Source organism: Onychostruthus taczanowskii, unplaced genomic scaffold (assembly GCF_017590055.1).
Source record: "Onychostruthus taczanowskii isolate IOZ18803 unplaced genomic scaffold, ASM1759005v1 scaffold5, whole genome shotgun sequence".
NCBI classification, from domain to species: Eukaryota; Metazoa; Chordata; class Aves; order Passeriformes; family Passeridae; genus Onychostruthus; species Onychostruthus taczanowskii.
In genome coordinates this window covers 7510011-7525225 of record NW_024502568.1, presented here as the reverse complement: position 1 = coordinate 7525225, position 15215 = coordinate 7510011, and the positions used below count along the sequence as shown (strand labels likewise).

At 43.2% G+C, this 15215-nt stretch overlaps 1 protein-coding gene across 1 annotated transcript in view; it reads right to left on the bottom strand.

Moving 5' to 3' along the window:
* The window catches only part of NEURL1 (neuralized E3 ubiquitin protein ligase 1), a 144130-nt gene that overhangs the window by 47230 nt on the left and 81685 nt on the right, over nucleotides 1–15215 (bottom strand). The window contains exons 2-3 of the mRNA XM_041415608.1: nucleotides 13546–13787; nucleotides 8801–9122 (exon numbers count right to left, since the gene is read on the bottom strand). Coding sequence (XP_041271542.1) covers nucleotides 8801–9122; nucleotides 13546–13787 — 564 coding nt within the window. The remainder of the gene's footprint in view (nucleotides 1–8800; nucleotides 9123–13545; nucleotides 13788–15215) is intronic.

Genomic DNA, 15215 nt, shown 5'->3' with positions numbered 1-15215 from the left:
CCAGCCTTGGCCAGGCAAAGAGGGAACACTCTGCATTAAAGATTTTAGAAGCTTCAGATCTTTCCTTGCAAGTGGTACAGTATTTATTGGCACAGCACCAGCACAGGAATAGGATTATTGGATTTGAAAGGCTTTTTCCCTGGAGTGGTCTTTATCCTCTTAAAAAGATAGAGCAATTAAACTTTTTTTTTTCCTGAAGAGAATTAATCGACTGTGAACGGTCACACTGGTAGCCAGATGCATCACAAGAGATTTTCATCTTCTTAAACACATAGTTAGTGGCTAGCAATCTGTTTTATCAATCTTTTATCCCTAGCTACAGACCAAAAATTTACCAATCACAAATAATTTTAATTTCTAAATCCAACATGAGCAGATATAATGGAATTTTAAAAAATATTTTGTAAAAGCCTTTAACATCAAACTTATGCTAATGTCTGAGAATCAAAACTTGTGACTGGACATTCTGTTCTAGCCAATGGACATGGAATGCTTTGTATAAATTTCACAAAGTTCTACCAACACTACCCTGCTATGATTTCCAAGAAAACAGGAGGAAGCACTTACCTAGTGCATGTCAGTACAAGGTATGGTATTTTCACCAAAAGCCGCAACAGAGGAGAAGCATCTAAAAATTACTGTCAGAAGAACATATTTATGAAAAAGCAATTAAGAGAACAACATAGAAGAATGCAAGATCAAGATTTTCCTAAAAGTCTGAGTAGGAGAGAGGAGTCCACTGAGCACAGCAGGATCAGCTGCATCACAAGCACAGATAGGCAACATCTGCATCAAAACTGGGAGTGGATTCAACACAATTAGAAAAACATTAGAAAAGAAGTAATAGCTCAGCATGACTAAAGATGATCTTGTGAGTGGTATCCCTGCCCATGCCAGTGGGATTGGAACTAGGTGATCTTTAAGGTCCCATCAAAGCCAAACCATTCCATGATTCTGTGAAGGAGAAGTTCTGGTTTGAACCAGCACAGCTTCAAAAATCGGCACAGTCAAAATGTTTTGTTTTCTTCAGGATAAGCCAGACAAGGTCTGGAGGAACTTCTGCTGCCCAGTGTTTGGCCAAAAAGAAGGGATGAGTGAGCAAAAACCCAGGGCTAGAGTCTGCTCATGGTGTAAACCCAGAGTGACTCCACAGGTAGCCACAAGTTTAGGCTGGCAAAACTGAGAGCAAGGTTGGGCTATAGGTAAGGACTTCCATACTGAGCTCAGTAACAACAGTTCTGCTGATGCAGTTGGGAAAAGAGAAAAGGAGACTGGACTTCAGAGTAACCTCATTTTTAGCTCTGTTGCTGATACGGATGGAAAACCCAATTTTATTTTATTAAAGGTGTCAAACTTTTTTAATAACCCAGACACCTACAGGGATAACAAATCCACATCCTCTGTACGTTAAATTGCATATTCAGCAGCTGTGAGGCCAATTAGACATTGAAATGACAAAGTGCTATCTCAGGCCAGCAGAGACATACTGCACAGAGACAGTGTTTAGTTTTATCACACTAGCAGTGTTTAGCTGTCATCTGTCACACAGGCTTAGGGGAAAGGGCCTCCACAGCTGGAACAGCTGCAATAGCTGGAATTGCAAGATTAGCACAATAAGTTGTTATACTTTTACCAGACTACTCAATTCACATCCAAAACTTAGCCTCAGCTCCAAATGCACTCTTTTTGTCAAGCTATAGCTTTATGAATGAAGAGGAATTAGCTTTCAGCATTACAGCCCAGGGTTTCAACAGTTTAAACCATTTGGCTGAATTGAGAAAGGTATTAAGAAAGCTGCAAAGATTAATTTTCTCTCCCAGCATATTCTCTCTCCTTTTTTTTTTTTTTAAAGACACTTCTTACTTACAGTTTTTAAAAAAGGAACTATATTAGACAAACTAAGTAAAATGCAATTATATGTGGCATTAAGCATCAGTTAATAGAGTGCATTAAAAAAGAGCAGCATAGGTATCCTAATGGTTTAATTCAGAAAGCTAAAACCTTTGCTAACGTATGGAATTCTTTGAAACTTCTCTCCAAAGAATACACTGCTCCATTAGTGGTGGATTATTATTCTCTAAGGCCCTGTCCATGCTAGAAATGTCTGTAACCACCTATAGCTGTGTAATAAATTCAGTATACATACAATTATTCACGTAGTTTATACCTTTAGTAGAAGTAAAAGAAAGTCAAAAGCTTTTCAATCGGAATCATTGTTTCCAGATTCTACTTTCCACACTTCCAACACACAGCAAAGGCAAGATAAACTTCTTCGTGTAAACCAGCAACATTTACCTCCTTAAAGCAACAGCCAAATCAATCACCACAACAGATATCTAATGTGAAGACTCCACTTTTTTTTTTTTTCAACAGAGGGGCCTATCTTTGCAGTGTCAGTGTCTGAGCTACAACATACTCATAACATAAACACCACTTACAATTGTCAGAGTTTCCATATTTCCTTGGGTTTTTTATAGGTAAAGTGGCCCTTCTTGACTGAGTTAGGAACAATATTTCAGCTCACCAGAACTAACTTTATAGCACAGAATGTATTTTTCCACTGGTCGTTTTTTCCTGTAGCAGCCTCCATTTTTCTCAGTCTGGGAAATAAAAGCCAGACTAATCCCTTTTAAATTTATTCCTACCCAGGAACCCTTGCAGGCTTTCCTGATGCTGATGTGGACATGTTGTTGATACAAAGTGCCCTGCAGCACATTATGTGCCAGATTTTGTCCTTTCTGTGCACCTGTGGCAATGCTTTCCCCTCCAAGAGGTCCTGCTGAGGCAAAGGTGCTTCAGGGGACAGCAGCAGGTTATCCGACTTGCAGTGCTGAGGAAACACCAGTAATCAACACCTCATCCAGACCCTGAAATGCTGATCCCTCAGAGATCTTATTCCACTTGGGATCTGCCTGTTCTGACTTCCTTGGTGTTTGCCAAGGCCATAACTTATCTCTTGCCATTTTAATCCATGCCTGCTTTGCCTTAGCACCTCTGGAGGGAAGTGTTTTTCCAGATGCAGTAGGCACCCAAAAGCCAGACCATGGACCCAGGCAGCTCCTTGTGCTTGGGGACGGTCTGTCCTCCAGGTCTGCCTGTCTGTCCAGGCCGTGATGATGAGCCTGCTGGACACTTTCAAGCCAAACTGCCCCGTGCTGAGTGCGAGGGCAGGCGGATGCTGCCTTCCCCAGCTCATGGGCACAAAGCCTCCACTGCTGGCAGACAAACACAAAGAGAACAAAAAAACCCACTGCATTCACATGGCCAAGAGGAGATCTGGCTTGCTTGGAAGTGCTGTGTCCAGCAGGCTCATCGCCCAGCCTGGACAGACAGGCAGACCTGGAGGACAGACAGACCCTCAAGCACAAGGGGCTGCCTGGGTCCATGGGCTGGCTTTTGGGTGCCTACTGCATCTGGAAAAACACTTCCCTCCAGAGGTGCTAAGGCAAAGCAGGGATTGATTAAAATGGCAAGAGATAAGTTATTTATTAAACTGTTTTCACATTTTCAGCTGTGTTAGAGAGCTTCCTGCAGCTGCCATAGAGACAACAGCTACAGACAATAAAACTTTATGAGCAATTTAAATTCTCTCTCCCCTTAGGAGATGGGGAAAAACAAGGACAACTAACTGACTGTTTGCAGGTCTTGTGCATCTTGCCTCCATTAAGTAGGACTCTGTTTAATCACTTATTATGCTTTTCCATCAGATAGTCACAGACTTCCACAAAAAGGATTAATTGTTTACAGCTTCCACTTTCAACAATACATTATAAAAATACACTGCAGTCACATCTGATTATCCAATTCTGTTTAGTGCAAAGCACTCCTGGCACATCAGTCTGCTTATTTGCACGTGTCAGAATAGCAACAAAATGGATTCCCGTGGGCAATGGAAAATAAGCTTTGCACTTGGAAAATAAAATAGTAATAACCACACAGTAAAACTGCAGATGCATGCAATAAATTAGATTTATCAACAGTCTTATAGCATTAACACCCAAAATGTGCCCATAAATCTACCCCATTTGAGGCTTATTTAATGTTTCTTCTAGAGGTGGCCAGGAGCTAGAGATTCAAACTACGTAAGAACTGACAGGCATGAAGAAAGAAAAATATTTCTTTCTTTCCCTATAAAATGTGCAACTTCCTTGTCAAAGAGATACCAGCTTGAGGCATAAGATGGGTGCATTTCCATCAGTTCACATTTTGACTTAGATACTTTGCAAACATCAAACAATAAGAAGGTAGATAGAGGATCTGGTGAAATAAGGGATTTCTCAAATATCTAATACAATATACAGGACTTCCATTTAATTTTCCCAGGATCTGTACATATATTTATGACTGAAATATATATTTATACTATATATATATTTTTTCTTCAGGTAAATAGAATATACACATTCAATACACATGCATTTAAAATTTTCCAATCTTGCAAGGTCTTACTAGAGTTTCACATATTTTATATTTACAAGATGTGGTGAGACTTAGCCTTTAACAGGTGCCTTTCAGTGCGCCAATCTAAATAAAATTATCCTTGATTTTCAAAGCCTGTGCTGGTAAAAGACCAGGAATACTCTGAAATAGTGCATGAATGAAAATACTGATGGATGGGAGAGCAGTGCAAACAGAGTAATAAACAGTAAAGGGGTGTGATTGCTGATCATACTAGCAAAGAATGGGACCAAGGAAAATGAGCAGACTGTACCTCACATTACCTCCCTGGAAACACAGGATGAGAAGTGAGGTATGCTGGAATTGTAACTGTTTTGCAGCCCCATTTTTCTGTACTTTTAGAGCACCTGCATTGTGTTTTGAAAGAAAAGACAGCAGGTAGTAGGACTAGATGATCTTCATAGGGCCTTTCCCACCTTAGCCACTCTGCAAGGCTGTGCTGCAATGTCACTGCCCAAAAAACAGGGTGATTTTCAACAAGGAAAAATAAAAAGTTGTGATTTTCAAAAAGGCACCATATAGAAGAGTCAAACCTGTAATTCCCCCACCAAAGGTAAAGGAAAATGCTGAGAACACTCATGCTGTACTGCACAGGTGACTGAGGGAAGTTGCCAACCTTGCTGTCCTGAGCAAGTGAGTCCATGGAAAATGCACATGCCAGGCTCAAGCCCAGTGCTTGAAAGAAGCAGGTTAGTATGAGACAGCACCACTTGGTTCCCATGAGCTGCCATCCTTCCTCCACAGCTCTGAAGACTCCAGAATTTAAACAGCTGGGCCTTTCTCTTTTTTTTCTTTTTTTTTTTTTTTTTTGATGCTTTATTATAGCAGCAAGGCAGCAGATTGCTTATATTCCGTTTTTCTCGGACTCTTTTTAAAAGTGTGAATGAGCATGTGTGTATGTTGAAGTGATACCATAAGGACAAGCCACATTTTTAGTAAATATTACTTTCAATTACCCTGGAATGTAAAAGTGCACTTGTGCAAAACTAGCTGCCCAAAAAGGAAAGCAGAGCTGTAAACCACCCTGCCTGCAAGTTGAGCATGTCAGCAGGAGAGTCACTGTATAAGGGCATGTTTACAGGTCATGTAAGCCTGCACCTACACTGAAACTCATGCCCTAAATCACAGCACATGCATGCACTCCATTGCCACAGACTCCTCTATGCAGGGGCCTTACATGTAGCAGATGTAGCAGAAAACCAGCTGAGACCCTGTGGTCAGAGGACACCAGATTCCTGGGTGAATTTAAACCTTTTCATCTCTATGAAGTGGGTAGAGGAGAGCAGGGAGCAGCCCCTCACCTGTGACTGTCAGCACTGTGAACCTCATCACTGAAGCACCTCAAGGTGGATTTAAACCAGTCCCTGCTTTTGAATCACTCCAGCAGTGACAACAAACCACGGTCCCAGCTCAGTTCCAGCTCCCCTTGCCTGCAGAGCTGTGGACTGTGCAAGCCTTTTTCACCTGGTTCATCTCAAAATCCAGCTGGCAAAAAAACTGCTTAAAGGGCTCTGCCTTTGAACATACAGCAAGGGCAGTCAGACCCAGGAACATCTGTGACAGCCACATACACCTGTGCAGGGACAGCAGTACTGACACATGGGTAACTGTCAGTAAGGCTGATGCTGTCAGTACAGCCATAAGCAGAAGGAAATGAAAAATTAAGGTACAAACCAGCTGGTTTTCAGTGATGCCAGAATGTTGTGCAATGCCTGTGATGCAGATAGAGAAAGAGGCAGGACTGAGCTGGGTAACAAGGATGATGGCAGGTGACACCTTTTTCTCTGGCAAGTCACTTAACTCTCACAGGCTTTGGGCCTCCCTTCATTCAAGTCTTTCTCTATGAGATCTGTAAGACAGGAACAGTGTCACTAGCCTTAGTCATTACCCTGTTTTACCGAGTCCCTTATTTGGGCTGGAAGTGATTTGGCAGTGAAATGCAGATAAGCAAATAAAAATGGGCAGTTTTGGATGTTGTCACTTCTGGGAACATAAATGCACACTGTCCATTTCCCTGCAGAGCTGGGATCTTGCAGTGACACAAGACTTACTTCTGCAGGTCCTTCCTTTGGGAAGTCTCACTTTGGAAGTGAAGTTACATTACTGGGAGTGGCAAGGGAGTAATTCTGCAATAAACAGAAAGACACCAGAAATGGTAAAGTTTTTGATGAGATTCTTACACATAAAAGGAAATGAAGACTGTGCAGAGGTGCAGTTTGACCCTGTAACCCTACAAGCATTGAGAAAATAGTGAGACTTAAGAATAAGGAACATGTTTGGGGTTAGGGGATAATAAATCACTGAACTGGAATCTGAAATGCTAGGCTCTTCTGTTCAAAATACTGCTCCAGCATCCCCAGCCTCCATCAGATGCCCTGCATGCCATACCAGGCTGAATTCAACCATATGTTTGTAGCTAAGCTATGAAATTCATTTGTCAAGTCCTGGGAGTTTTTGGCAAGTTGTCCTGTGCTATATGTGTGGTCTGCTACACTAGAGCAGGCATGCAGAGCATAGTAACGGGAATGTCTATAGGATCCAGGGGCAACACAGCTGATTATTTCCCTTCTCTGACTTTTAGTGCTGTTTAATAATGAATGGAGACAGAGAAGACTCAGGTGGAAGCTGTTTCAGCACAGTTTCAGGCTCAAAGCCTGCTGAAGCCTGCTGGAACAAGCTATAAATACATATCTGAGCTCCACGCCAACTGTGCAGACTCAGAAGCTGCTTCCTTCATTCAGGGACTTCACCGAAGAGTCTGGAGCCTCTTGGACTAGAGGTAAGTCAATGGCTGGCAGAAGTCACATTTTCCTTGTGAAAGGGGATGTGGAAGATGCTGGGACAATGCAGGGGCAGATGACAGATAGGAAATGGTTTCTTGGGTGTTTTGAAAGGAAACACATAATCCAGAGTTATGGACCCTCATTAATCAGGCAGAGTAGCTCTGAGGAGCCAAATCTCACAGGAACAGCCGTAGGACTTGGAGTCATTTGTAAGCTCTTCCTAAGTGAACCCTTGGCATGACATTTGCCCAAATTCTCCATCCCAATTCAAATATCACCACCTTGGCCTATGAACAGTTGCTTAGTGGCTCTGATTCAAGCTGATTCACAACAAAAGATAAATCTTTCTGCACCTAAAAAAAGAAAAAGCTGCTGAGAAATTCTTCAATTCCTCTGCCTTGTGCAATCTCAGACCAGGAGTTTTTGCAACAAAGTCAGTCTCATTTCTTCATCTGAACAACCCTCTTCCTTGCTGTGTTGATTGCTATGGGTAGTCCTGCCACCATATTTTTTAACAGAGCACAGAATGCAGAAAGGAGGTAGAACTGTCAGAAAGAAGTTTAATTGACATTTTTGATATACATCATGAAGCTGTCACTTTAACAGAGATTAACAGGCTGCATGGCAGGAAAAAGCTTGGATCTTTCTCAGTCTCAGATAATCTCATCTGCAGAAGGAACTTCAGCTCCTGAAGGTACCATCTAACCTTTTCCATGGTGAAAAGACCCATGAAACCACTGTTACATGGAGAAGTGCTGCAACTTGCCTCCCAGTGACAATGCAAAGCCATCTCTAAGGCTGTGTGCTGACACTCCTGGTCCCCCAGGAACCTTGCTTCCCTTCAGTCCTCAGAGATTCTTTTCAGCTCTTCTAAGATGTATAAACTCAAATAGCCCAAACCTTAAAAGCCTGCACATCTGAAACTGAGTCCTCATGAATGCCAAACTATCTTCATTTCACCTGAGGATGGCAGAAGACACAGGCACTCAGCACTCCTCATCCTCCAACCCCAACTGTACATCCAACCTTCAGGCTCCAGAGGACAAATCAAACTCCTCTGTGAAAGCAACATCCTGGAAAAAACAGCCACAGGCTCTCTCAGGTAATTTGAAAGATAGCCATGTTTCAAATCTGTCCATTAAACCCGACAAAAAACTGTAACAGTGCCATCCAGGAAGGATTTAACCATAGTGCATAAAATCCACTTCCCCACTTTGGCACAGGAAAGCACAAGATGATATAAAAATAAAGTCTTACAAGGTATATGACACCCTCCAGGCAATTCTCTGATAGAGCTACACCTCTGAACAGAGATCCACTTAGAGATGGCTTTTAGTGCTATATTGTAGCAGCTGTTTCCCACCTCCCACTCAGTTTATATTTAACTGCTAAGTTTCAAGCACCCACTGATCCAGGCTGAGGTCCTGAGATGCTCTGGGTGGGCACAACAGCTGCTTCCCTGTACTTGTCCCAGCACAGAGAGGGGACAGGCAGTGTCAGGCTGGCCCTCTGTCAGGGATGCCTCAGCATCAGCTCTGAGCTTGGAGCCAGGTACTCACCTAAGAGCTGCACTCCACGGGTGAGCCCGTAGACGTCGATCAAGGCCCAGAGGGGCTCTGCCGTCCGCACGCCGCTGAAGAAGAGCATGGCAGCAGAGTCATTCACCCGGTAGAAAACGCGTCCCTTCTTGTCCACCCAGAAGGCTATGATGTTCCCCTCGTTTGCAAACTCTTCTGGCAGAGCCTTGGCCCAAAACCCGCTCTGGGAAACCAAGTCAGGGCACGCATACTTTGGCAGAGTGTCAGGGTTGATCCTGGATGGATCCTTGGAAGTAAAGCCGAGTCGAAGAGCCCCGCTCCAGCAGCACTGCTTTTTAGTGATCTGCAAAGACAGCAGCAGCAATGACAGTGCTGGCACCTGAACGCCACCTTGCACACTGCAGGCTTTATGCATCCAGCACTGCTGGCCAGCGTGCAGACATCCCCACCAGATTTAGGAAACATTTTACCCACCAAACAATGCTGTAGCTTTCTCAGCTGCACACAGCAATGCTGCTGCACACTTAGGATGCAATGCCCATATTTAAAACCAAATAAATCAAACTAAATCTATGTGGATAGGTGAAATGTAATTACAGCTGCATGACGATTCATTTCTATTTCTAGGGTAATTCCTTTTGGCCTAAGAATAACCCACACACAAAATGTGCCAGAAATGGGCACAAGACCTTTTATCTCAGCAGAGCTCTTCCCACATGGTGCTCAGATGATGGGGTCTCTCATCTATCTGACCTGAGAGAAAAGCTCCAGAATCACAATTATCTCCACTGGGTTTTCTGGGTTTCTCAGGCAAGTAACAGACAGTCTTTCCCTTGTTTAACTTGTCATATTGGATGACATATTGAAATCACAGCCTTGCAGCAGAGAACTTGTGTGTGGGAAGGCACAATATAGAGTATTTGACTTCATTAAATACAAAATTTTGAAGCAACAATAGATGTAATCTTATGATTGGAAAAACCTACTTATTTCAGCTGTGAATGGTGTTTTGCAAAATATGTTGTGTATAACTACACCCCAACCTGTCAGTATGCATTTATTCAGTGTGTCAGGGGTCAGGAACATCTGCTGTGGTTTTTGGAATGGTTCATGTGTTATACCCATCCTTCTGCACCTGACAGACAGCAGGACAAAGGACAAAAGATTCCCTGAGAGTCAACATCTTCTACTCACAAGAACAGAGCCCTGGCTAGCAGGGGATCTGTGGGCAGCAGGCAGCAGGTCCTAAACACATGCAGCACATTGAAAACACTACCCAGTTATAAGGTCTCTTTTTTTCCCATGGAAGCAAGGAGTCTTCCAGAGTTTGTATGGTCCTCAGATGACATCCTTGGTGAAGTTTTTCCTCTCATTTTATTGATTGAGTAGGAACCTGCTAGGAATTGTTCCTCTCAACGGGGTTCAGCCTGTCAGCATCCAGACTATGACATGAAATACCTAAGGATGCTGGATCCAACTGTGATGTGGGGCCAAGACAGTTCCTGAATGCCAGTTGACCCACAATCACTGTATCTGTTCACACTTTGAACCTGCAGCAAACACAAGAGCACTTGGGACAGTCGTCTTCCATCAATGCCTTGGCAGCCTCAAGCAACTCCACTGCTGGCCACAGGACAAGAGCAGAAACATGGATAGGTACCACCTGCCAGATGCCACACAGAACTTGTTGCCCTTCTGTAATTTCATGCTCTGCCAAAGCACTAATGGCTGGGATGAATGGCAATGACAGAGACTGAACTGTCCAGGACTGCAGGTCTGTTCTCAAAAGCCTGGCAGCAGCCCCACATGTCCCAGCTTGGAAGCACAGAATTTTCACCATGGAATTCTACAAGACATTTTCTTTGGACTTCTGAATTCCCTGCTAATCAAATTTGTAAATACTGTGTTTTTCTTTTACATATTCCTCTCCAAGGCAAATCTGGAACATGTGCCCTTGGGGTCACAATAATCTTACAACAAAGACATTGTTCAAAGCCTAGAAATTTCTGTTTTATAATTAAAGTATCAGAGAAAACAACTCAGACCTCAGAAAAAAGTTATTAATGGACAATTTTTCAGTTAAGGGAGTGCTGCTCTTTATCCCTCAGTCCATCCAGGCACCTGAACTGTTTATATGAAACACCTGAGCACTCACCTCAGTCCCAGGAACCATGGGAAGCTCCTGTTTGTGTGGTGGACACTGGGGTGACACTAAAAAGGACTGAAGCAGATTCGCTATTTTATATACCTGGCCAGGGTGGGATGGCATCATGCACGTCCCCAGTAAAGTGGGGTTAACAGGGTGTGCACATGACAAAACATAATACACTCCAAGAAGAAACCCGTGTTATTTTTTGCAGCAAATTTACTGCAAGCCCTAAAAGCTTTCGGGTCTAAGATAAATATGGCCTCATTGTCATTTGTACAATTCAGCCTCTTGCCAATACTTCACAGCAATCACAGGCAGCATGAAGTAAATATTCATATGGTAATTGAGGCTGCACATGTTCCATGTATTAATCAGCACCTATAAACAGTTCTCAATACAGTCTGACCACAGGCAAACTAATATCCAAATTAAAATCAAGTATAAAGCCTGCCAAGAATTAGACACAGCTGGACAAAGGGCACACAGTTTTGCTAAAAAAGGCAACAGTTAATGATGGACCAAATTCTCTTTTCAGCAGCCACTGCTAGCAGAAAAGCATGGGAGGTCCACTGGGTACCAGAAGGGGAGGAAAATACAGAATCAACATGCAAACTGCTAAACCATTGCTGCTTTTACAGATTCAGGCTCCTGTTCCCTACTGCCTTATGCCATCTTTGAGAGCTATACTTCCTAGCCATGCCCCAAATTACATGGAAGAAAGCATACTGGAGCATTTTTCTCTGAGGCTGCTTGACAGCCATATTCCCCTATTGCCAGAGCTGCAAAATAATGCCAGAATAAAACTTGAGATACAATAGCTAATAAACAGAATTAAATCTCCTTACTTCTTTCCTCCATTTTCCAGAGGGAGTTTAGACTTTATAGGACCTGAATACTGGGCTCATGGTTAGTCTGTGGCTGGTAAGAAGGTCTAAGATGCTGCTTTCCACAGCACAAACAACAGCGAGGCAGTTACAGGATAGACTTACCATACAAAAGCAAGGATGTTTTCACACTTCATCCCTCCCTAGAGCACAGGTTCTGCTAAAGCCTGTTGATTACTCCCATGAGACCTTCCCATTGGAGTCAGCAGGAGCTCTGCTCATAAATCTCTTGTGCAGATTTGCATGCATATCCTTCACATATGTTATGCAAGCTAAAATCCCCAAATACACAGAGATAAACAAGTGTGAATTTCCAGAGATAGCTACCTTGTTTCAGAATGTGGAAGAAATAACACAGAACCTTTGCCTAAACCACTAAATCCACTCAAATCTTTGATGGTGTCTTCAAAAGTGAAATGCTGCTTTCATCTCCTCCCAGATTATTTGTCGCAGTTGCTTGTCCAAACTGCTGGCCAACATGGGAAAAATCTCATTAGGCATTGTGAGAGATTCCTGCTGGGCTTCCAGCCTGGATAGAAGCAGTAAGAGCTCCACAAGAAGCATAACAAACCTCTAGTGGGGATTTTCTATCTCTGGGCCTGAGCCTGAAATCACTGAAATCTCCACATGTCCCAGAAGGAAGCAAGTCCCTCATTCCTTGCTCCTTTGCTGGCTGTGAGGGAAGAGGCAGGGAAGGCTGAGATGCTGCTGTAGGACACAAGACTCCAGGACCTCTAGAAATGGGCAACAGCAAGATCATTCAAACCATGTATCTATATGCTGACAAACCTTCTGGAAAACTCCTTCTACATAAATAAAGGATTTGCAGTCCGATCATTCATGTGTGGCATGAACTAAAGTAGCCAAAGATGACCTTTTTTATTCCAATAAAGGCATGAAATTGTCTATGAACAGAAAAACAAAGTCCCATAAACTAGAGGCCATAAAGATTGGAAATTATCAAAGATAAAGTTTCAAGGGTCCCAAGCTCCTTAAGATGCTGATAATCTCAAAAGTGCTTCAGTTCCTAAGGACATGGAGGAATTTCTTCATCAGAAAGCAGCTCCTGGTGTTCATGGAGGCATGTTGTCTAAGAGGAGCTGCATTTCCCATGCCAGCTGCAGCATGGCATGGTGGTACCAGGGGTACAAACGCTGTCCTCCAGGCTACCACAGACACAAAGGAAGTGAAATCAGCCTGTGCTAGTGAGAAAAATGTGATCCTTGCAATGTTCTCTCTTCTGATCTTAATGCTATCAGGTGACTGATTCAACAAAGCAGTCAGCAGACTGCCAGAAAGGTCCTTTTCTTAGACAGCAACAGTGATCACACTGACTGCTCCTTTCATCCTTTCCTCCAAATTCTTTTGTTTTTCCTGCCAAGCATGTGAGCAAGAACGTTCACTTCTAGGTCCTTTTTGACCTCTTATCTCCTGGCTTTCCAAGCAATCTCAATTTAATCTGTTGTACTTGTCTAACACCAATGTAAGTGCTTTTGGAAGGTGGATTTCCCAACTGTTCTCAGTTTCTACAGCAGTCTGTACCTAAGGCTCCAAGAACTGCAGCGACAAAAGCAGAACTACCAATGAAGATTGCAGATCTTTAAGGCCAAGGTCTGACTACTGTGCTTTTCAAGGAAGGACTAAAGCTCTGCTGCAAGCACCAAAGCCCCCTACATCCCAGCATCCACTCCCAGCAGATCCCGTGGCTAAAAGGGAAGGTATAATTTACTCACCTTAAGCCTGACTTGTTCATAAATAACAATGGGCCTGTTGCTGAAGGTAATGGCATTGCAGAAGCTAGCCTGGCGCTTCACTGCCTTCTGTGTTGTGTCCATGATGATCTGGGATCCCTTCGTGTGAGGATGGAAAAGCAGAGGGCTGATGGACAAAGTTCCACATTGTGGGATGGGGAGACAGTGCTTCTGCTTGTGGTGGCATCGGTGGGAGGACGTTGAAAACGACCCACCAATGGAATCTGAAAGCAGAATGGGGAAAAAAGGGCTTCAAATATGGAAATTTTCAATTAAAAAAAAAAAAACAGAGGCACTTCACATAGAAAGTATAGGTAAAACAAAACAAAGGGAGAAAAATCCTTAAACTGTAAACCACTGAGGGATTTTAGAGCATCTTCTGCAGCAAAAAACTGCAAAGATACTGAAGACTCCTGTTTGGACAATCTGACAGTACAGAGCATGACACTGGGACTGCACCTCAGCACTGAAATCACAGGCCATCTTGAGGCCACAGACCAGGAGAGAACACAAGAATTGGTTCTAAAACTGGAGCAAAGCATTTGTGAAGTTGCTGTATCAAAGCTGTCACACCTAGGGAACAAATCTTCCACTTCCAGAGGACTCCTACACAACTTGACCATTTCTCTCACACCTCCTTTGCAACAGCAACTCCACTGATCTTTGTCTCCATGTGCCTGGGTGCCCCGTCCACCCGTGCCAGCTCAGGCACACACATTGCTAATTTTCACACACTGAAGCACCACTGAGCAGTGACCCACCTGGATCCCTCCAACGACTCCCACCCAGTCTCCTCTCTCCTCCACTGGTAAGAACCTCAGCTGAGATCCCACATGTCATGAAGGCATTGACCAGCACACTATGATCCCAGTGAGGAAAGGTAAGAGGGAGAAAGGCTGTGAAGGATGGAAGAAATTACATCTTTCTCCACTCAAGACTCTACAGAAAGACTTGACACAGGATCAGCACAGCCACGACAGCAGCTTTGTTCCTGAACAAATGGACAGACACGTTTCTTTTCAACAGGGAGCCTGCAGCAGTTCCAGCTCAAAACAACCACTCTACTGAACACAAGTCATCTGCTTCCCCTTCCTTGTGTGCACATACACACTACATCATGCACATATGTTTGGGAGGAACTACTCCTACATTTGGAATCAGAGTACCAATAGAATACAGGACTATTCTGTGACAGATTGAAGGATGCTACAAAAGCAAATATGATCTTAAGAATGTGCCAGTTTCTGCTGCAGAGATGCATCACTAAACAGTACTCTTCAAACACACAAACTATAGAAACTTATTATCTATATTCTTAACACAAATTAATTGCTCACTGCTATGTATTTCTATAGCTACTACAAAATAATGGTTGCACCTCTAATATAAGTCATGGTTTGCAATAGAAAGTCCAGACTCTCTTCCTTCCAGTCTTTTGGGTAGTCTTAGCTTGTAGCTACAAAAATCTGTAACAGCACATCCTCAGGCTGAGTGTGATTAACTATCAGCAGAACTTAAAATGCTGGCTTCTGATGAGAACATTATAATTCAACTTCAGCATCTGTCACTCTGGCCTTCTCATCCCCTTGCTGGGATTTTTTCTCCCATTTTCAGCAACAGTGCTGTTCCTTCAGAACAGACCAGAGAGGCCA